We start from the raw sequence: 24827 nt of genomic DNA on the forward strand, positions 1-24827 counted from the left end.
GCCATATACAGTGTATATACAGTGTATAGGCTACACTCACCATACATTTTATAAAATGTATGAAGATGTACCGATGCCACTGCACCAAAACCACCGGAAGAAGGTCAAGACAGTAGAAGGACATTTTACCTCATTCCTGCGTGTCTATTTTACTCCAATACGTGCCGTTATGGTGCAGTATAAATGCACCTGAAAAAGTGGCGTGGCATTCGTATACCTATTAACTAACTATGCATTGCACAAAAGTGTGCAAAAAAAAATAAAAATGCACGTTACATATCCTTTTACTGCCTTAACCTTGTTCTGATGGTCTTTGGTGCACTGCCATCCCAACATAATTTAAATTGTATATACTTGTACTATGAAAGGCTCTTTACTTGCCCCTCGGTGTGTGTAAACTTACTGAGTTATCCTGCTAGTTAACCTTAAGGGAGTGGGTTAGTTGGTAGGAGAGTGGGTGGGTGAATTCATCTATATATTGCACCATGTGGGTGGATGGATGGGTGGGATGGTGGGTGGGGTGGATTTGTCTATATATTGCATTGTGTGAATGGATGGATGGATGACTTCATCTGTACACACTGCACTGTATGGGCAGGTGGGTTCCTCCGTACAAAGTGAACTGGATGGGTGAGTGGATGGACCACAGGAGGTAGGGAAGGGGTCGAGCATACGTGTGTAATGTGGGGAAGTTAGACAAGGATCAGTATTTTAAAGTACACATTGGTGTATAACTTACTGTTCAAATCAGTGCTGGAGACGTGCTTATGTCGTTAGTTATATTTAACATAAGTCATCATCATTGCAACCTTTCTTCCCAGCTGAACATGAAATGAAGTAGGATTCAGAAACAATGAAAAAGAAAGTACGAAAGTGAGAGAAACATTGAGAGTATGCCTTTTGAAATGGGCATCGGAGTCATTTATTTCATCTATCCATTGTCCAATTCAGCATTGGCCTGTCAGAAGCTTAGGGTTCCGGGGCTAGGCTTTTTTCTTTGTGACATTTCATGTGAGTGGCCAATTGCTTCTACATAGCAACATTACTTGAACAATAAACCCCAAACACTCCTCAAAAATAGAAGCTTATATACCACACATGACTGGAGCCCCAGAATTGGCTAAACTACCAGGCGTCTCAAAACTGCTTGTACCTATTTGGGCTAGTGCACTACATAAATATAAAACAACAAAGGCATCTCCAGGACTTGTTTGCATGCAACAGAGAACTATCCCGAGAAGGTGAATTTAACCAACGCATAACTGTAGCCCCCAGAATGATGAGTGTACCTCACAAGCCTAACCATCTCTACTTCGATCAACAATGTGAAAAGTTAGAGGAACACTGCAAATCCATACTATGTCAGGTTAACCCGTCACGTCCCGAGGTTTTCCGCACCTCTGACATCCCCCAGTCCCGAGGTATTTTCGATTTTTTTTTTTTTTGGCTAAAACCTTCGCTTTTGGTGAGAAACATCGAAAATTCATAGAGAAATCGCTCACCTGAGGTTTAAAATACCCAATCCAGGTAGGAGTTCCTACTTACCTGACTGGGTTTTCTAACATGCTGGCACCAAAGAAAACGAGTTCTATGGGAGGGTAACTGTTTTATCCACTCATAAACGGTATTTATTTATTTACTTGGTACGAATGTATATGTAGTATGAGAGTATATTGGTTTTCCAGCAGTAATAAAGGCATTATAAGCATTGTTTCACACACTAACTAATCACCATACCTGACCTTTTTTTGCCACATTACCTGGTCATTATTTCTGGCTGTTTCTTCTTCTAATGCTATGTAAACATTGTCCTCCACATTGTCATCGATTGGGGAATCACTCTGGCCCTGAATATCTTTACTAGCCAGGTCACTGGTAACAGGTCCATTGCTGAGACAATGGCATGAGGGGGGGAGGGGGGAGGTTATGCGGTGTAAGGCATTGTCCCTGCTTGGCATCATGTAGAGGAATAGAGGAAGGTGTCCCGTGTATACATACAAAAAATCATGCGCGAAAATTGAAAATTGTGCAAATTAGGGACCTTGCAATTGCACGACGTACTGGTACGTCGCCGGGACTGGCAAATGCAAATTGTTGCAACATACCCATACTTCGACGGGATGGGGCGGGTTAATCTGAGGCATCCCATTGACGTATCGATATGTCATCACGTTTAGTCACGGTGACACCCGTTGACGTATCCATACGTTTTGCAATTGTGAGGTCTGTCACTTGTACATTTTTCAAATTTCACGCGTGATTTTTGCTACATGTACGTGGGACACTTTCCTCTACTCGAGGCCAGGCAGGGTCAATGCCTTACCCCGCATGACCTCCCTCCCCCCCTGCATGCCATTGTCTCAGCGACTCATCTGTTACCAGTGACAGGCCAGTAAAGACATGTCGCGCCACAGTATGAAATTCAAGACGAGAGTGATTCCCCAATCAATGACAGTGTGGAGGACAAAGTTTACGTGGCACCAGAGGAAGAAATGATGAGGAGGTAATGTTGCCAAGGAAGGTGTGGTATGTTGATGTGTTTGGTGAGTGAAACAACGCCTATATCACCTATATTATTGTATGAAAATCAATATACTTTTGTACTACATATAAATTTGTGCCAAATAAATAAATATCTACCTATTCTGAGTGGTTTGGAATAGTTACCCCTCCCATAGAAAACATCTTCTCTGGAGCCAGGCTCAAGAGAAGACGGTACCAGGTGAGGGGAAAGTCACCTGTACAAGGCAATCCTAAGCTCCAATGAGCACTTTCTCCCCTAATTTTTGATGTTTCTCATAAAAAGTGGAGTTTTTTTCCCCCCCCCAAAAAAAAAGAAATCGAAAATCTGCCAAGATTGAGGGGGTCATTGGTGAAAAATCTGCCAGGATGCATCAGGTTAAGATGTCCATAGTTACGGATATTGCATGAATATTGTGAGTTTGTGCTTTTTATGTAACATAACAGAGGGACAGCTACCACTGCATGTCATTAATTGTATGTAGCTGTGTTCCTAATTTTGTCCATACGTATTTCAAATGATTTTGTCTAGTCAGTGGCTGGTCTTTTTGTTTTATAATGAAGGTTGTAATACTTCATAAACCTTAAAATCCACCAGGCGATTTTATTTTCAGTTTACGACCTGAAGAGGTTAAATATAGTTTTCATCAACACTTTCGCTAACCTGTTGTGACTCTAACATGGCCCAAAATTTTGTCTGCTTGCAGCTTATATTCCCTAACTTATTGGCAAAACAAGACAATACTGTGGCTGTACATTCTTCGCAAAACACTTCTTCGTGACTAACACCATATTCTTGTGTTAACAGTCACAACCCAGCATCCACAGTGGAGAGATGGCAATTTTGGGCCAGGTTAAAGTATAAAATGAATAATAGAGATCCTTCTAAAGTTGAATTAAATTTTTTAAATATAGCAAGAATAAAATAAAACTTGAATTCTGAAATTGCTGAAGCAGTATTCAAAGAACTCCATATTCCAGATGATAATGCCACATTCCAGATTAGAATGATAAAAAAAAGAAAAAAAGAAAAAAGAAACTTGTACATCAAATACGATATACTGTCTGAAATGTACACAGTATTAAGAGTGTAGGGGCGCTCACCATCCGCTTACTTGATGTAGTTCTGCTCTCGGGTGTCTGCCCTTTCCTCTCCTCCATCCTTCTTTCCTTCCATCTTCTTCTGTCGTTCTTTCCTTCATTCTTTCCTCATCCTTCTGCATATGGGTGACTTTACACTCCTTCTTCTGTCTTTCTTTCCTTTATTCTTTCCTCTTCCTTCTACCTGTAGGTGACCGTACACTGAGTGACAATCCAAATGGTTTCATTACACTAGGAAACCATTTACTACGCTGGGTGGTAACCATATTACCAAATTTTGGCGCCTGGTGGTTTAGTGGGTAAATGCAGCGCTCCAGTCGGATTGAGCCGGTGGACGTTTATGTCGTAGGGATGGTTGGGGTTTATTGTTCACGTAATGCCACTCAGGGATGAGTGAGGCTGGTCACTCTCGTCTTAAATGTCAGGATCAACTAGCCTCGGGCTCCTACGCTCCTCATGGGGGAACACAGGATTGGATGATGAATGAATTAAGAGTGGTTGTGGTAAATGGTGCATTACTAATAATACATCATTAATTGAATATGCAGATATATCATGATTTTTGTTCCAGTCAAGATCCATATACAGTATATGAGAATCTATAATTGTTCAGCATTTTGAGCAACTTTTTGATGGTAGTCCAAAAATCGTCAGAAAGCGCCAAAAAATATTGATTTGTCATGACTGCTGTAATGAAATCTTAAAAAGTAGACACTCTTAGGATTCTGAAAATACTATTATCATTGTAGACTTAATATTAAGGGACTAATGGTTTGACTTAAAATTTGTTACTGATTTTGACCTGCGACCTTGAGATCATGGTCGGGGTCATTCATGCAAATCATGTTCACTCATGATCCACTACATTTCCACCGAGTTTGATCACGGCTTAGCACGTTTTGGCATGGCTTAGCATTTGCTGGATCTCATTAGCATTTGTTGGATCTCATTTTGATTCTCAGTATCTCAGAAAGCATTTGTTGGATCTCATTAACAGTATCCAGATGCACAGTATAAGTTGATGACTGCACACTGGATCCTTTGCAAAGAAATCGATTCAGTACTTTTTGCTGTGCAGAAGAGCAGAAAAAAAAATAACAGAAGGTGCTAGTGCTAGGAAAAAAAATAAAATTGTGCCAAAAGAAGCCTTCAACCAAGATATGGTACATCACTCCTGAAAATTTCAAGTCTCTGTCACGAGCTGTCTTGGAATTCCAGCCTTCTCGATCCCCCCCCCCAAATACTACTACTACTACTACTACTACTACTACTACTACTACTAATAATAATGATAATAATGTGGAGTTCACAACTATATGTCACCGGAGTTTGTATGTATGTATGATAAGTCAGCTTGCACAGGCCCGTCATTGGCAAGGAGCTGTGCCATATGCGTCCTTAAGAGTAACTGATCCTTAGGGTGGAGGAACATCAATTGTTGTTACCTGAGAAGTGACTCAGCCCCTTCCAGTGCTACACCTATGGGTATAGGTGTCATTAGAGGGAAATAGTTAACGTGTGTGTGTGTGTGTGTGTGTGTGTGTGTGTGTGTGTGTGTAGCACCAGTCGAGCAGGGCAGTACTCCCGAGGTGGATGGAAAGCTGATGACAGGGAGTGCTGGAGCTCCCATTTCATCAGCCCTCAGGACTAGTTCCTGACCATCCCCCTTTGCTGAACTTTTTCAGTGTCTCAGTTACACAGAGAGTAGGCCAGCATGCTCTCCAGTACAAATTTTTCTAACTATCTTCACCAAACTACATGCACAGTACACACTACACTTCCTATTCAAAATTTACCAAAATGGCGTCGTCTTATCAACCCTCGGAGTCCCCAGGGGGGGGGACCATAAATGCCCCCACCATCTGCCCATCTCCCTGTGACGACTCAAGGTGCCTGGAACCACGGTCTGACTCTCTTCTTCTTCATTTCTGCAACATTCGCGGCCTTTCCTCTAACTTTCGCTCTGTTGAGCACCACCTCTCCTCCTCTAAACCTCACCTTCTTTTTCTAACGGAGACTCAGCTGTCTGAGGCAACTGACAGCAAACCCTTTTCTGTATCCTCCTACTTTCTCTATACTCATTTCAAAGCCAAAGGTGGCTGTTGTGTATATATACGCAACGACTTATCTTGCTCTCGTGTTCCTGAACTTGATTCTTCTGAATTCTCCACACTCTGGCTTCGGCTTTCCTGTCATTCTCTGGCTAAATATATCTGTGCTGTTTACTTATCCCCTAATTCTACTGACTATCAAAAATTCTTCGACTATCTTACTTCTACGATGGAACACATTCTATCCATTTCTCCTTTCTCTGAAATCTCCATTCTTGGAGATTTCAATGTTCACCACCACCTTTGGCTCTCCTCTCCTTTCACGGATCCACCTGGTGAACAAGCCTACATCTTTTCTATCCTTAATGACCTAGAGCAGCTTGTACAGCACCCTACCCGTATCCCTGACCGCCTTGGAGAGAGCTCCAACATACTTGACCTCTTCCTCACAACTAATCCTTCTGCTTACTCTGTTAATCTTTTCTCTCCGTTGGGCTCCTCCGATCACAACCTTATTACCTTAACCTGTCCTATCACTCCGGTACGGCCTGTGGACCCTCCAGTGAAACGTCGTCTGTGGCATTTTGGAGCTGCGGACTGGGAGGCCCTCAGGCAGTACTTCTTTGATTTTCCCTGGAATGATTATTGCTTCCATGGCCGTGAGCCATCTGAGTGTGCCTTGCGCATTACGGAGGTTATTCTCTCGGGCATTGAAGCATACATTCCTTTCTCATATCCTTTGACTAATGCAAGAAAGCCTTGGTTTAATCACGCTTGTTCTAATGCTGTCCGCAACAAGGAGAGGGCCTACAAAAGGTACCGGAGCCAACCCACCCCTGAATCACATCATCTTTACATTTCTGCCCGGAATCGTGCTAAGTCTGTTCTTCGCTCTACTAAAAATAATTTCATCCATACTAAATGCTCTCAACTCTCCGACTCGAATTCTTCCCGCTCCTTCTGGCATCTTGCCAAAAATCTTTCTAACAACTTTACCTCATCATCCTTCCCTCCTCTTTTCTACTCTGATGGTTCTGTAGCTATTTCTTCTACTGATAAAGCAGATCTCTTCGCACAGACTTTCTCCTCCAATTCTACCTTAGACGATTCTGGTGCTGTTCCTCCATCACTTCCCCCCTCTGACTTCCTCATGGCGACATTAAAATTTCTTCAGTTGATGTATTTTCAGCCATCACTGGCCTCAGTACTAACAAGGCATATGGGCCTGATGGGGTCCCTCCTGTTGTTCTCAAGAACTGTGCTTCTGTGCTTACACCCTGCCTAGGCAAACTCTTTCGCCTTTGTCTGTCAACTTGTACCTTTCCTTCTTGCTGGAAGTTTGCTCTCATTCAGCCAGTCCCAAAGAAGGGTGACCACTCCCAACCCTCCAACTATCGTCCAATTGCTTTAACGTCCTGTATTTCAAAAGTTTTCGAGTCAATTCTTAATAGAAAAATTTTAAGGCAGCTTTCCTATCACAACCTTCTTTCTGATCGTCAGTATGGGTTCCGTCAGGGACGCTCCACTGGCGATCTTCTCACCTACCTTTCAGACTCCTGGTCATCCTCCTTTCGGGACTTTGGCGAAAGCTTTGCCATTGCACTTGACATCTCAAAGGCTTTCGATCGAGTCTGGCATAAATCTTTAATTTCCAAACTGCCCTCCTACGGTTTCTATCCTTCTATCTGTGCCTTCATCGCTAGCTTCCTTTCTGGTCGTTCTATAGCCGCTGTTGTAGACGGCCATCGTTCTTCTCCTAGATCTATCAACAGTGGTGTTCCTCAGGGCTCTGTCCTATCACCAACTCTCTTCCTTTTATTCATCAATGATCTTCTGAGCTGTGCATCTAACCCTATCCACTCATACGCTGATGACTCCACCCTTCACCTTTCCATTCGGTTCCCGCAACGCCCATCTCAACAGTTACTTCAACAAGCAAGGGATGAGGCTATGGCACACCTAATGTCTGATTTGGCTCATATCTCTGACTGGGGTAAAAATAATATGGTTGTCTTTAATGCATCTAAGACTCAGTTCTTACACCTATCAACCCGACAAAATCTTCCACAGGTATACCCACTAATGTTTAATAATATTCAGCTTAATCCTGCATCATCCTTGAACATGCTTGGGGTTTCATTTACTCGGGACTTATCTTGGAAAGATCATATTACATCTTTTGTAAAATCTGCTTCCAAGAGATTGGGTGTGCTAAGCCGACTCCGCTCTTTCTTTACCCCTGCACAATTGTTGACTCTATACAGGGGTTTTATCCGCCCCTGTGTGGAGTACAACTCTCATGTGTGGGGAGGCTCCCCACATACAGCTCTTCTCAATAGGGTGGAGTCAAAGGCTTTTCGTCTCATTAACTCTCCTCTTACTGACTCCCTTCAACCTCTTTCTCTTCGCCGCACTGTTGCATCTTTATCTCTTTTCTATCGCTAATTTAGTGGTCACTGCTCCTCTGAACTGTCTGCTTGCATTCCTCCACCTCTAAGACGGGCGCGTAGCACCAGTCTGGCAGCAAACTCTCATCCTTTTTCTGTCCAACACTCTGATGCAAGAGTTAACCGTTACTCCCAGTCTTTCATTTATGCAACGGGTCAGCTCTGGAACTGTCTCCCTCTGTCTGTGTTTCCTGCTGCCTATGATCTCCAGTCTTTCAAACGCAGTGTGTCCAGGCATCTCAAAATGATCGGATCTTGAATTTGGCTCTATATTGTATTTTGTTTTTCTCTTGGAGGGAACTGTTACTGCGGGCTCATGGCCTTTGGTTCCTTCTTCCTCGCATAAAAAAAAAAAAAAAAATTGTTCTTACCTAACAGCATATTTTCAAGACAGCCATCCTCATAATGTCGCATCTTAGAATGCTTATAATGTATTTGATTTAATATGTTGATTGAATGCATTTATTTAATTTAATATTTGTTTAATCTAATATCTTTAATTTATTACCTTTATATTATTTACTACAATTAATTGATTTAATGGTTCTGGCACACACAGCATTATCTGGCAGCTGGTTCCTGTAGTAAATTCCTCAATTTGGAAGAAAGAACCTCCATGTCTTTATCATCTGTGTCTTCTGGTCATTCTGTTTCCATGTATTATTTGTACCTTTTTTGGCAATTAACTCTCTCCCTGTAACACACTTTTTCATGATCATATTTCATATATTGCTTCTTTGTTCCAATGTGGGTAGTCATCCTGCTTTGATAGTTTAATTCCCTCAAACTAGGCGCCCTACTTGTGGCTACCTTTTGCATTTTTTTTCCAGTGTTGTTTTGGTTGTGTTTTCAAGGGAGGATTCCACCCATCAGCATATTCAGAGGTTGGCCAAGCGTATCGTCATATTGTTTGTATCGTTTATAAAGGCTCCAACATGTTTGCATGTGTCGGCTCTGGTCACCTAATGGCGGCTGTCCACGTTGCTAAGTCTCTGGCAACCTCCTATTCAGTCCCTTATGCCCGAGGTCACGCTCTACGACCTCGTCTCAGGTCCTTTTTGGTCTGCCTCACGCAACCCTACCCCCGACGTTACACTTCTCACCTCCTGTACCCAACTGTCATCCTCCATCCTCTCAACATACCCAAACCATCGCATTCCATTCCAATACATTCTAGCTCCATCATTCCTCTCAACCCTTCAGCAATAATCCTAGTCCCCCCAGGCCTCGCATTCAAGGGTGCACTACACATCCATCTAATCATTGTCATTTCTGTATATGTGATGTAATTATGTACCTCATATCCTTATGTATGTGGGCTATGTAAATCCTTACTGGCTAGTAGCAGATAGCTTGTACATACTTTTTCTTTTATATGTGATAATTTGGGTTTGACATTTATAACGAGGTCCGTGTCTTTGATTTTTGCAGACTAGTATCTGCTAGTCTGTATTCCCATTGCGATCTTCTGTTTTCTGCATATTCGAATACATGGCGGTTGTAGATGCAGGATCATTTCTATTAGCGGTCCTGTCCTTCTATCGCCCACTAATATTTTCGGAAACGAATTGCTTATTATTATTGGTGACTTTTGCGAAGCCCCATATAAAGCGCATGGGAAAAGTAAGGTCCTAAGCACCACAACCTCATATTTGAGATATAAACACCAACATTTAGTGAGGACCTTCCTTTACGAACTCAGACAACAAGCATGTGGCATATACGTCTCGAAGTTGTCTCTATGGCCCGTATACAAAATGGTGTCCCGTGCACTGAGTGAATGAAATGTTCCACTTCATAGAAATAGCCAGACTTTCCCAGAGATTGGCCTGTAAATGGCTTTGTGTATGAGTCACCTAAGTGAACCAAGAGAGCATCAGTTATTTTAACAGTATCCCAGCCAGCCCCATACCACACCACCAGTGCAGATTACACTGTCGTACTGTAATACTAGATTTCTCATGTGAACATTGTATGCATCAAGAAGTGCAGCCAAAAAGAGAAGTAAACGAATAAAAATTAATATGAATAAATTTTCATCTTGTAGACCTCCCTGTGGCAGGGGGGGACACAATCTGGCCGCACTATGGGGTGGTACTACTACTCTGGGGCCAGGTTGTGTTAGGAAGAATACTGCCACCGTATTCCCTGCGTGTCGTAAAAGGCGACTAAAAGGGGCGGGGTGAGGGGACTAGGGACCCCCTCCTCTGTTTTTTAGTTCCTAAAAAGAGACAGGCCAGAGAAAGGGATGGGGGATGGAGTTATCCCCGTATCCTGAAGATTGGGTCTATGAATGTGCGTGGATGTAGTACAATTGAGGCTAAAAGGGAGGAGATTGGAAGAATGTTTGTGAGAAGAAAGTTGGATGTGTTAGCTTTGAGTGAAACGAAGATGAAAGGGAAGGGTGAGTCTTTGTTTGGAAGTGTGAATGGAAGATTGTCAGGTGTTGATAGAGGAAGGGCAAGAGAAGGTGTGGCCTTGTTAGAGAGTCCGAAAGTACAGGAGTGTGTGATTGAATGGAAGGAGGTGTCATCGAGACTGATGTGGGTGAAAGCGAAATTTGAACGTGAGTTGTGGGTGTTTGTGAGTGCATATGGGCCTGGTAGTGAAAGGGATGAAGAAGAGAGGAAGTCTTTCTGGAATGATGTTGATGAGTGTTTGCAGAGTTTTGGAGTGAATGTGAATGTGGTAATGATGGGAGATCTGAATGCTACAGTGGGAAATGTAGCAGTTGAAGGTGTAGTTGGTATGCATGGTGTGCCTGGAAGAAGTGAAAATGGGGAACGAATGATAGCGATGTGTGTTGAGCGAGAGATGGTGATTGGAAATACGCTGTTTGAGAAGAAAGATATTTATAAGTATACATGGGTGAGACAGGAGGGTGGAAGAGTTGTTGATAGAGCTTTGATGGACTATGTGGTTGTGTCTAGGAATGTAATAGGAAGATTGTTGGATGTGAGAGTTCTGAGAGGGGAGGGTGGAGGTATGTCTGACCACTACCTGGTGGAGGGAAAGTTAAGAATAGGTAAGAGATGGGTGAGAGCTAGGAGGGTTAGGTGTGGCAGGGAGGTTTTGAAAGTGAGTGAGTTGGATAAAAGAGAGAAAAAGATAGAGTATCAGGAGAAATTGAAAGATGAGTGGAACGCACTGAAAGATCAGGAAAATGGCAGTGTGGAGGAGGAATGGCAGTTGTTTAAGAGTGCTGTGGTGGGGCATGCAGAAGAGGTGTGTGGTGTGAGACGTGTGGGTGGTGGTGTAAGAAAAGGAAGTGAATGGTGGTGCGAGGAAGTAAGTATGACTGTGGCTGAGAAGAGATGTGCATATGAAGTGTGGCTGCAGAGGAAGGATAAGATGTCATATGAAAGGTATAAGGAAAAGAGGAATAGGGCGAGAAGGGCTGTGCGTGATGCTAAAGTGGCAGCAGATGAGAGGTGGGGTAGGCGGCTTACAGAGAATTTTCAACAGAATAAGAAAATGTTTTGGAAGGAGGAGAAAATTGTGCGAAAGGGAGAGTCTGGGAAGGAAGAACGAGTAAAAGCAGAGGATGGAAGGATGTTAATTGAGATGGATGCAGTAAGGAAGAGATGGGCAGAGTATATTGAAAGATTGTTAAATGTAGAGGAGGAAAGGTGGCTGAGATTGTGGCAGATGGAAGGGTATAAATGTGTTGGGAGAGTTGAATGATTCTTTGATCACGAAGGAGGAAGTGGAGAAGGCAGTAAAGGAGATGAAAACAGGGAAAGCTGCAGGTATGGATGGGTGTGCTGTGGAATGCCTGAAAGGTGGTGGAGTGACCATTGTTGACTGGTTAGTAAGATTGTTGAATGTGTGCTTTGTGAATGGTATGGTGCCAATTGACTGGGCAAGTGTGTGTACAGTAGTCCCGTTGTATAAAGGCAAGGGTGATAAGTATGAATGTACTAGCTTTAGGGGTATAAGTCTGTTGAGTGTTGTAGGTAAGGTTTATGGTAGAGTGTTAATTATGAGAGTTAGAGAGGGTACAGAGGGCGTGATTGGTGAAGAGCAGTGTGGCTTTAGGAGAGGGAGGGGATGTGTGGATCAGGTGTTTGTTGTGAGACAAGTGTGTGAAAAGTATTTAGCGAAAGGCAAGGATGTGTTTTGGGCATTCATGGATTTAGAGAATGCGTATGATAGAATTGATAGGGAGGCTTTGTGGACTGTTTTAAGATTGTATGGACTTGATGGTAGGTTACTAAAAGGGGTAAAAAGTTTTTATGTAAATAGTAGAGCATGTGTAAGAGTGGGAAATGCTGTGAGTGACTGGTTTCCTGTGAGAAAGGGGCTGCGACAGGGATGTGTGATGTCGCCTTGGTTGTTTAATATTTACATGGATGGTGTTGTAAGGGAGGTGAATGCAAGAGTTTTAGGTGGAGGTCTGAGTCTGGTGAATGTTGATCGTGGAGAGTGGAATCTGAAGCAGCTGCTGTTTGCAGATGATACTGCACTGGTGGCTGATTCAGAGGAGAGATTGAGACAGTTGGTAGAGGAGTTTGGAAGGGTGTGTGAAAGGAGGAAATTGAAAGTAAATGAGAATAAGAGTAAAGTGATGAAGTGTACGATGTCGGTAGATGGTAGGGGGATGAATATAACTTTGAATGGCGAGTTGCTTGAGGAGGTAGAGTGTTTTAAATATCTAGGGTCACATGTTGCTGTGGATGGAAGAATAGATGCAGAAGTGAAGTTTAGAATAAATGAAGTAGGAAAGGTGCTGGGAGGAATGAAAAAAGTGTTTAGATGTCGTTCGCTTAGAGTGGATGTAAAGAGAAGGTTGTATGAGGGTGTTGTGGTACCGACTGCGTTATATGGGGCTGAAACATGGAATATGGGTGTAGCAGAGAGGAAAAGTTTGAATGTAATGGAGATGAGGTGTCTGAGGAGTATGTGTGGAGTGACGCGTATGGATCGAGTGCGAAATGATGAAGTGCGAAGGAGAACTGGAGTTGTTCAGGAGATGGCTGGTAGAGTTGAGCAGAGGGTGTTGCAATGGTTTGGGCATATGGAGAGAATGGATAATGAGCGATTGGTGAAAAAGATAACTAGATCTGATGTGGGAGGTGTAAGGCTGAGAGGAAGACCACGAATAGGATGGATGGACAGTGTGAAGAGAGCACTGGATGCGAGAGGAATGTCTGTTGAGCAAGGAAGAGTGGCTGTGCGTGACAGAAATAAATGGAGAGAAATTGTGAATGAATAAGTGATGACGCAGCCCTGAGGGGATATTCTCCTGCATTTGGTCTGATCAGCTAGTCAGGTCAGGTGCGGGTAAGGGGATGGGTCTGTTATGATGTTGCAGGGGTAAACCAGCTCTGCTGTCGGACCCTGCTGCGGATGTCACTGATTGCATTGCGTAGTTGACCCTTGTGCAGTGTGGTGCGGTGAGAATCTGTCCGTTCTCCCCTTTGGGCTAAGATGCGAATGAATGTGTTTGAATGGATGAGTAAATGGGGAGTGTGTCGTCCTGTCTCGGCTACCTCCCTCTCCTTGGGAGAAGCTGCCTAGGTATATAGATAGGGAGATAGATAGACCTCTGGCATCCCACAGTAGTTCATGCATCTCTCTCTCTCTCTCTCTCTCTGACGTAAGTGTATTGTGCAGATAAACGAGGTGGTGGACTCTCTAGATGACTCGTGCACCGTGACCTTCCTTGACCTGGCGTGGGAAGGGTCAACAAGAGGTCGCGTGCACATCCGTCTGAGCCGCGAGACACCTCTGGCCAGTCAGTTCGTCCTGCTGTGTACTGGTCAGCGAGGCCCATCCTACCGCAATACTTCCCTGCTCCAGGTATGCAATTTCTAAACTCTCCTAAGCTTAATAAACTTCTAAGCATAATAAACTCTCCTATGCTTAATAAACTTCTAAGCTTATACTTCTAAGCTTAATAAAAACTCTGTGCTTAATAAACTTTAAGCTTAATAAACTCTCCAATGCTTAATAGATTTCTAAGCTTAAACTTCTAAGCTTAATAAACACTCTATGCTTAATAAACTTCTCAAATAAACTTCTCAAAGCTTAATAAACTAACTTATGCTTAATGAACTCTCCTAAGGTGAATAAACTTCACTCTGCTTAATAAACTTCACTGTACTTAATAAACTCTACTGTGCTTAATAAACTCTACTGTACTTAATAAACTCTACTGTACTTAATAAACTTCACTGTACTTTATAAACTCTACTGTACTTTATAAACTCTACTGTACTTTATAAACTCTACTGTGCTTAATAAACTCTACTGTGCTTAATAAACTCTACTGTGCTTAATAAACTCTACTGTACTTTATAAACTCTTCTGTACTTTATAAACTCTTCTGTACTTTATAAACTCTAGACTTAAACCCTCCTTGGCTTAATAAATTCTACATTTAAACTTTGTTATGCTTAACAAACTCTTCTGATCTTAAACTCTCTTAGGCTTAATGAACTCTAAACTTAATAAACTCTTCCAAGCTCAGTCAACTCAGCGTAAACTCTCCAGATCTTAATAAACTCTAAACATAAACATTCCTAAGCTTAATAAACTCTTCTAAGCCTAAACTCTCCAGATCTGAATAAACTCTAAACATAAACTTTCCTAAGCTTAATAAACTCTTCTAAGCCTAAACTCTCCTTGGCTTAATAAACTCTAAGCTTAAACTTTGCTAAACTTAATAAACTCTTCCAAGCACAATAAACTCAGCTTAAACTTTGCTAAACTTAATAAACTCTTCCAAGCACAATAAACTCAGCTTAAACTCTCCCAAGCCTAATAAACTTTAAACTTAAATTTTGCTAAGCTTAATAAACTCTTCCAAGCTTAAACTTTCTTAAGTTTAAATAACTCTCAGCTTATACTCTCCCAAGCTTAATAAATTCCCCTAAGCTCAATAAACCCAGCTTAAACTTTCCTAAGCTTAATAAATTCTCTTTAGGTTAATAAACACTCCTAGTCTTAGTAAACTCTCCCAAGCTTAATAAACTTCCTTAAGCTCAGTTACCTCAGCTTAAACTCTCCGAAGTTTAATAATTTCGCTCGATACTCTCAGGTTAATAAACACCACTAAGCTTAATAAACACTCCTAAGTTTGGTAAACACTCCAAAATTAATAAACTCTGCTAAGCTTAATAAACTTCCTTAAGCTCAGTTAACTCAGCTTAAACTCTCTTAAGTTTAATTAATTATTACCGTCAATACTCTCTTTAGGTTAATAAACACTACTAAGCTTAATAAACACTCCAAAGCTCAATAAACTCTACTATGCTTAATAAACTCTCCTAAGCTTCATGAACTCCTAAGCTCAATACTCTCTTGAAGTTAATAAACTCTCCTAAGCTTAAAAACTACGAAGCTCAGTACTCCTTAGCGTATTAAACTCTCACGAGCTTAATAAACTCAGCTCTCGTAAGATTAATACTCACCTAAGCTTCACAGACTCCTAAGTTCAGTACTGTTCAGCTTAATACTCTCCCAAGTTTAACACTCATACGCTCAATAAACTCTCCTAAACTAAATAATCTGAGCTTAATAAACTCCTAAGCTTAATGAACTCTTACACTTAATGAACTCCAAAGCTTAATAAACTCCAAAGCTTAATACACTTTCCTGGGCTTAATAAACTCCTCAGTTTAATAATTTCTCGTACTCTAATAAGCTCAACAAAGCTTAATACACTTTCCTGGGCTTAATAAACTCCTCAGTTTAATAATATCTCGTACTCTAATAAGCTCACCAAAGCTTAACAAGTTCTCCTCAGCTTAATAAACTTCTCAGCTTACGAAACTCTCCTAAGCTTTATAAACTCTTAAGCTTAATGAATTCTTCTAAGCTTAATAAACTTTTCAAAGCTTAACATCAAAGCTTAATACACTGTTAATCTTAGTTATCTCTTCCTAGACAACACTCTCCTAAGCTTAATAAGCTCTCCTCACCTTAATAAATTCCCCAGCGTACTCTTGGCTGATTCCATCAAATGAGCTATACTCGATTTTTTTTTTTTTTTTTCCAATTGATGAGCCACGTTCGTGAATGTGGCACCTGCGCACTCCTGCCGCGTGATTGGTTGGTTTCAGTTTCTTACCTGAAGTGTCACATTTACAAAAAACTATTGTACCTTATATTCTCTAAAATGCTGTTTTGCATTGTCATTTTACTATACAGACATGAAACGAATGTGTATCTGTGCTTCATCCAAACGGACAATGATTTTGAGGAAGTTGAATCTGAAGTGAAATATTTATTGTTGTAAAAGGTACAGAGCTGTTGCACTTCTAATGAATAGATATATATCTATCTATCTATTGCCAGACGCCATAGTCCCGTAAGGGGTGGCCATTTGACTCTGAGTTATTTGTTTTACGGGGAGAGGCACTAACCCTCCACCAACCCACTTGTTGACACGTAGGGAACACGTATGGTTTGATTATATGGTTACCACCCAGCGTTGTAAATGGTTTCTTGGCTTACAGGAAACCATTTGGCTTGTCACTCAATGTAAAGCCACCTGTAAAGGAAAGAAAAGCAATAAGAAGTGACAGGAAAGATGGGAGAAATAGGAAGAGAGGAGGACAGGCACAGAAAAAGAATAATAAAGGCTAAGGAAGAAGTAGGCAGCACTACATCAAGTGAGTGGATGATGGTCGCCACCACCTACCACAAATAAATATATATACAGTACTTGCGGATATATACAGAGTGTTAGTGAACGGCATCGACAAACTTTAAGGATCAGTTGTATGGTGGAAAACACTATAATATTATTCTTTACCCTTTTAACTAGAAATGCATAACTATGGAGAAAGACGTCTAAAAAGAAATATAGCGCAACAGAGTTGCCAGGACAGCGCTAACCACCAAACACATGACGTAACAGTTTCACTGTGAAATAATACACAGTACTGGTATCATGATTACCTGTTTGCATGTTCTGAATCATTTCATGCATGTGTGTTATGATATGTTGCTGATACAATACGTTAGCAAGAACTTACCAAGTGCCTGAACGAATGCAGCGAGGGACAATGTCGATAATTTGCAACACTGTTCACTGGTCGTATTGTTAAAGGCAAAGTCTATGCCAGGTGTCCGAACACTGCACGTTGTTGGTCGATTGGTCATGGAGCGTGGTTGGGCAGCAAGAGTTTTCATTCAGGCGTTGCTCATTCAAGTACGATTTTGTACAAATAGATAAACATACTTTTGTTCACACACTTGCAATAATACAAACTGAAAACATACAGTCCTTAGACATTCAAGGGGATTCTACCAGAATCAAAAGCACTGAAACATGAGTTGACCTACAAAGAAACTACTTTGAAGGGAATATGCAATAATGCAACAACACAGCATAAGCTATACTGAGGTTTCCACCTGGTAAGACGTATCGGATATGACGTGTCTATTTATAATTCGGTGTCTGTGTTAGGGTGTGAGTGTGTGAGTAAAAGTGTGTGCGTGTATGGTTGAGTTATGGTTGTGATTGTATGGGTGACGGGAGGTGTGTGTGTGTGTGTGTGTGTGTGTGTGTGTGTGTGTTAATGGGATTTGTTTCCACACATGTGTTTGGTAACGAATGCCAGTACACTTTGCTAGAGCATTCTTGATCATTCATAATATCCATGTGTTGTGTGCATGTAAGATTTTATGTATGTATACATTTAACAATGCACTACACTACCAGTCAACTAATTTAGGTGATAACGTTATGTATTTTACCTTTAACCTACGGTGTCCCGTCGACGTGAATTAACGTCCACACATTTTGTCACTGCCAATCCCATTGACGTACATAAACGCGAATCAATTGCAAGGTCCCTAATTTGCACAATTTTCAATTTTCGCGAGTGATTTTTGGTACATATACACGGGACACCTTCCTCTACAAGATGCCAGGCAGGGACAATGCCTTGCCCAACATGACCTCCTCCCCCCCCCCTGCCCTGCACACCATTGTCTCAGCAATTCACCTGTTATCAGTGACCTTGCCAGTAAAGCCATGTAATGCTATGGTACGAAATTCAGGGCCAGAGTGATTCCCCAATCAATGACAATGTGGAGGACAAACTTTACATAGTATTTGAGGAAGAAACAGTCAGAAATGATGATCAGGTAATGTGGCAAAAAAAGGTCAGGTATGGTGATGAGTTAGTGAGTGAAACAATGCTTATAATGCCTATATTACTGTTTGAAAACCAATATACTCTCATACTACATATAAATTCGTACCAAGTAAATAAATAAATACCGTTTATGAGTTGTGTGAAATAGTTACCCTCCTATAGAACACGTTTTCTTTGGTGCCAGCCTATTAGAAAAGCCAGTAAGGATCGAGTATTTTAAACCTCAGGTGAATGATTTTTCTATGCATTTTCGATGTTTCTCGCCAAAAGCGGAGGTTTGAGCAAAAAAAAAAAAAAAAAATCCAAAAATGGTCGGGATTGGGGGGAGTCAGTGGTGGAAAAGTGGTCGGGATGGGGCGGGTTAACCAGCATGTTACATGTGTGCAATGCTATAAACGTAACCCACCATCAAGAACAGTAACAATAAAGCAACTCTTATTCACATAACCGGCAGACCTTTTTTGTGCGTGTGATAAAGCCTCAAAGCCAGATGATTACTCTGGCTTTTTTAACTAATGTCAGACCTCGAACTGATATTACAGCTGCACAATCTGTCCATTACACGAGGGCTAAAGATACAATATTCTTCTTTACGTTACCTTACTGGTCGGATTATCACGGTTCCCCCAGGTTAACAGGATGCAGCAGTACTCGCATAAGGAGCTGGTGGATATGCACCTGACCCATGGTTCTGCACACGGATATGGTAGGGAAGCTACCCGTCTTTATGCAGAAAGATTGCCCCAGCGGCATCATCCACATCCATAGACAGAAGGCTGAGAGACAGGAAACTCCAGATGCAATCTATCAGAAACAGGACTACGACGCTTTGCTTGCACACCCCAGCTTGAAGAGAGAATCCTAGAGGCAGTTGCAACGAATCCGCAAGCAAGCATTCGTGGAGTGGCAAGTGATGTTGGGGTCAGTCATTTTACCGCATACAGTGTACTTCACGAACAGCTTCACCCATACCACTTTCAGAGAGTCAAGTATTTACGCCCAGAAGACTCTCCACGACGCTCAAACTTCTGTCATTGGTTTCTAGACCAAACAGCACTCGATCCAGATTTTTCTAGCATGATACTGATCACAGATGAGGCATCTTTCACAAGAACAGATATGTTTAACAGTCACATCATGCATGCCTGACATGAGGCCAATCCCCATATTACATGGCAGAGAGGATATCAGCATTGCTTTTCTGTAAATGAATGGTGCGGCATAATTAGTGATTGTACCAGAGGTCCACATGTACTTCCTGGTTACCTAACAGATCCTAGGTATCGTGGTTTCTTAGAGCATGATATACCGTCATTACTAGATGATATACCTCTAGCAAGGAGCAGGAGGATGTGGTACATGCATGACGGTGCACCCGCACACTTCAACATGACTGTACGGGAATACCTCTATCCCCTGTATCCCAAAGGGTGGATAGGAAATGGCGGTCCCATTTCCTGGCCAGCATGGTCCGCTGACAAAATCCCGTAGATTTCAACCTTGTGGGCCATCTATAATCATAGTTTATGAAACTTCTGTTGACACCGAGGATGAACTACTCCCACGAATCCAGGCTGCATGCAATCGTGTACGTACCATAACACGTGCATTTGAGCGTGTGCGGCAGTCTATGATTCGGCAATGTCATGTATGTATTGAAGGGGGAGGGATACATGTGGAACACCTTTTGTAATGTACGTACATGAGTCTGTTTTCATGTACTTACATGGGTCTCTTTTCGATTGTTTAATTTCCCTCATGTCATACATTTTGATACAGTTAACAAAATCATTTTCCAGTGACGGACACTGAGATTGCAAGAAATACTGATTATTATTTTTGATAATCATAATCCATTTATTTTGTTACCGTACTGAACGTTATGCAGATGTCAGAAAGCTGAGAGTTAATGTGGAAATGACAGCATATCTGCTTCGGCGAATGGGACGTAACCGTATGCTGTGTACTACACCACGGTTTATGACATTCATTTTAATGGCCTTGTAATTAGTGTATTACAGTATTCTTTAAACTGTCCAAGGACACAGTGTTTCATTTATTATACATCACAGTAAACATTATGTACAGTATTATCATCATTAAACAGTAACTACGGACAGTACGTGGATACAAGTGAAAGGGGGAGGGGGAGAGGGAGTGGGGGAGGAGGCGCCAGCGTTCGGATTGGTACCCAGTATTCATGGGCTCGGCCTGGGACAGCATGCACTGTTTTCAGTTTACGTCCTGCATCTCATCAGTGGCTCATTTTTTTCCATATTATTATAGGATAATGTGATTTTGTTTTTCAATAAGGGGTTTATTCCCAAACTTTGTCGGTGCCGTTCACTAACACCCTGTATACTTACAGATATATAATACTTACGGATAATATGAAGAGAAGACAGAGGGGGGTGCAAGGAACAGCGTGGTGGAATGAAGAGGTGAGACAGGCTGTTGCACAAAAGAAGAAAGCATACAATGAATGGATGAGAAATAGGGGCATGGAAGAAGTTGAGAAGCGGAAGAGAGAGTCATATGTAGAAAGGAAGAGAGAGGTGAAAAGATTAGTAAGAGTAAGAAGAGAGTGGATGAGGAATTTGGAAGGAATTTGAGTGTAAAGTGGAGGGACTGTAAGAAAATGTTCTGGAAAGAGGAAGAGAGTAAGACAGGATGGCAGTGACGTTAGCAGGGGTGTGAAAGATAAAAATGGTAGATTACTAGTGGAGAAGGGAGAAAAAGTGAGCAGATGGAGAGAACACTTTAAGGAATTGTTGAACATAGAGGATGGAAGAAATGCGAGTATAAATGGCTAGGGAATGGCTGGAAGAAGGAGGGAGGTGAGAAGACAGGAAGAAATCAGCAGGATAGAAGTTGTGGAAGCAATGAAGAAGGTCAAATTGGGGAAAGCCCCAGGAATTGATGGAGTGTGTGGTGAAATGCTGAAGCATGGGGGAGAGATAGTAGTAAAATAGATGTGGAAGATGTGCAGATTGGCCTGGGAGGAAGGTAGAGTCCCGGAGGATTAGAAGTCAGGTATAATTATTCCCTTGTACAAAAGAAAAGGGGAAAAAGAAGTGTGTGGTAATCATAGGGGCATTTGTCTTCTTAGTGTAATAGGAAAAGTGTATGGTAGGATACTTATTGACAGAGTTAGGGAAAGAACAGAGGAATTACTTGGAGAAGAACAGGGAGGCTTTAGGAAGAGGAGAGGTTGTGTAGATCAGATATTCATTCTTAGATCTTTAGTGGAAAAATTTCTAGAGAAGGGAAAGAAGTTGTATGCGGCTTTCATGGATTTGGAGAAAGCATATGACAGGGTGGATAGACAAGGATTGTGGAAAGTATTAAGAATATATGGAGTAAATGGGAAGTTGTTGAATGCTGTGAAGAGTATGTATGATGGTGCTAAGGCTGCAGTGCGTGTGGATGTGAACTAAGTGAATTTTTCTCTTTGAAGGTTGGGTTGAAACAGGGATGTGTCATGTCTCCATGGTTGTTCAATCTGTACATGGATGGGGTAATAAATGAGGTACAATGTAGGGTAGTGGATGTTGGAGTGGCCCTGGTGAGAAAGGATAGTGTTTGGAAACTCCCTGTACTGTTGTTTGCAGATGATACTGTGTTGTTGAGTGAAGACGAAGGGGAGCTGCAAGTCTTGGTGGATGAGTTTAGGAGAGTGTGTAAGAAACGGAATCTAAAGGTGAATGTAGGGAAGAGTAAAGTGATGGTCTTTGAGAGAGGTGAAGTCAGTGAATGTACAGTGAGGTTGGATGTGTGGAAATGGAAAATGTGAGTACATTAAAGTACTTGGGTAGTGTGATGAGTAAGGATGGAAGTTTGGAGGATGAAGTGCTTGAAAGGGTACAACAAGGAAGAAAGGTTGCTGATTCCTTGAAAGCAGTGATAAGAAATAGGGAAGTGAGCATGGAAGTGAAAAAGTTACTACATGACAGTATTGTGATACCAACTCTAACGTCTGGAAGTGAAGCTTGGACGTTGTTGGAAGGACACAAGTCAAGACTGAGAGCAGTGGAAATGAGTTATCTAAGAGGAGCTTGTGGAGACAAATGGAGAGACTGACTGACAAATGAGGATATAAAGGAACGTTGTGGATGTGGATGTGATAGGAAGCATTAGGAAGAACACACTGAGGTAGTTTGGCCATGTGGAGAGGTTTGAAGGGTGAGAGATTGACGAGGAGAGTATATGTGAGTGAGGTGAAGGGAGGGGAGAGGGAGGGGGAGGCTGAGGATGAGATGGAGGGTTGGGGTGGAGAGGTATATGAGAGAGGGGGGGTGTGAGTTGGGAGCGGGGCAGTGAAATGGCGGGGGACAGGGCGATGTGGAGACGATTTGTTGGTGGCCACCCCGTACGGGATTGAGGCGTCAGGCAATAGATAGATAGATAGATAATATGGGCGAAGGTATCGAAGCAATGGAGTAGGTGTGATCCATAGTAGTCTGACATCTTGCGACACGAGACATTATTTTTCCCGCCTGGCCGTGTTTCGTGCCCCCCCCCCCCCATCTGTAGGGACTGTTCCTTTTGCCTCCCCACTTATACCACTTTACCACTGACAAAACCACTTATGTACTTAGAATGATACTGTTGTCTAATGTAACACTTGCCTAAGTATTAAGATACAGTTTATTTGCAGTTACCCAGCCAAATGCGTTTATTAAAAAAAACAAAAAAACATAGGGAGATGCAACAACTTTGTACCCTTTTACAGGAATAAATATATCAATTCAAATTCAACATCCTCAGATTCATTGTCCGTTTGGGTGAAGCACTCGTTTCATGTCTGTTTGTATAGTACAATGACAATGCAAAACAGCATTTATGGGACTTGGAATATAAGGTACAAATGTGTTTTGTAAATGTGATACTAACTTCAGGCATGGAATTGAAACCAATCAATCACGCGGCAGGAGAGCACAGGTGCCACATTGACGAAAGTGGAGCATCAGCTGGAAAGAAATCGAGTATTGTGACACATGACTTTTATAAAACTCCATCACGGATTTTGCTGATTATATATATAAATCTATCTATCTATCTATCTGTCTATCTGTCTATATACATATATACACACACATATAAAGTTGGTGTTTGTGTCAGAATAAAACACCCAGTTTTTTTTCGGGGGACAGCTCCCACTTATCTCCAAGTGGCAGTCATTTTGGAATCTGACTTCAGCACACTCAGCGATGTGCCACATTCTCTTTCTGAAGTTATTTTTCCTTTATAACTCTACAACGGTACGTGCTATGAAGATGAAACTTGGTTTATTTATGTATTTTTAATCTAGAATCAGCATTTGCAGTCAAGAGTCTGACATCTATAATAGTTTTAAAGATAAATGTCAGAAACCATTTTGGGGGTACCTGTCTTTGACCCCCAGTATCCTACTTCATATAACATATATGTGAAAATGGAGGAGATTATGTCCCAGTGCAGTGAAATCATGAAAAAATTAAGAACCTATGATCTGGTCATTTGTCATAAAATGTTTAAACAAATGTACACTATAAATAAGAAAAAAACTCCATCACCTCATATTACTGAGCCATGCCAACAGATGAAGTACTGGCTGAACTCTAAGAAATCATTTCAACACTTCTGGTATATAGCTACCAAATATCCACTTGTACACACTACACTCCACACGTGTGGGTTAACTTTGAGCATACGTTTCTAAAACATTTGTGGACTATCTTCACTTCATTACCAGGCAGTCTATACTGCCCAGTACTTCTGCCCAAAGCTGTTGGCACAGAAGCTGGTGTCAAAACATGAAGTGTATGGCACTGAGCACTGCTCCATCCTCTGGGGCCGGAACAAGTTGCAACCTGCTTTTAGATGTTTCATGAATTTTACACAAATCACTTTATTCTCGACACATTTCAATACAGTGTACCATTCCATGTCATGGACTACAACTGCATACTGCCCTGGTTTCAACTCTGAAACATTGAACTCAGTGGCAGACCTCTCCCTTGGCACGGCTGACAGCCTGAACATTTCTATACCATTTGCGGTAGGAACAAAGCGATGACTTCTGGTGCCAGGTATTGTCTTACCACTAGCCAGTCGCTGACTGATCGTTTCCTCATGTTCTGAAATTTCTTGCCTGTTAGCAGTTCATTGACCTTAATATTCTCTCTGCATCACTCAATGAACCAGTCTCAGGACAAAATCTGACCCTGACTCGATGCCTGTAAGAAGGCACAGGCAATCAGTTGTTTTACAGTATAACCTGGCTCTTTCGATGACTGGCTGCAAAAAAGTTCCACTCTGCTCTGACACCGAAGTCTAAATAATGATGAGCTAAATTAGTTAAACTTTTATGATTCCCATAATGACTTGCTGCACAATTCTGAGAAATAATAAACAAGTTGCAAATTGGGCAGAAGACCTTTCAGACTCTTCATAACAACATCAATAAACTTGTGAACAACGGTTGCATTGTGGTCTCTCTCATCACTGATGCTGTGAAAACATTTGCAATGCAAGGAACCATCATCAGTCTCAGTACCATCTCTGTAAAAGACTACAGTAGGAAAGTAACTTGGGATGTGTCCCAATGAAACCTT

General features: G+C 41.7%; 1 protein-coding gene across 1 annotated transcript in view; it reads left to right on the plus strand.

Annotated features, from left to right (window-relative positions):
• The window catches only part of LOC145396372 (uncharacterized), a 164400-nt gene that overhangs the window by 134095 nt on the left and 5478 nt on the right, over positions 1–24827 (plus strand). Inside the window, exon 6 of the mRNA XM_080269765.1 lies at positions 13736–13921. Coding sequence (XP_080125891.1) covers positions 13736–13921 — 186 coding nt within the window. The remainder of the gene's footprint in view (positions 1–13735; positions 13922–24827) is intronic.

Source organism: Coenobita brevimanus, chromosome 37, assembly GCF_032717465.1.
Source record: "Coenobita brevimanus isolate Jiangsu-jjx chromosome 37, ASM3271746v2, whole genome shotgun sequence".
NCBI classification, from domain to species: domain Eukaryota; kingdom Metazoa; phylum Arthropoda; class Malacostraca; order Decapoda; family Coenobitidae; genus Coenobita; species Coenobita brevimanus.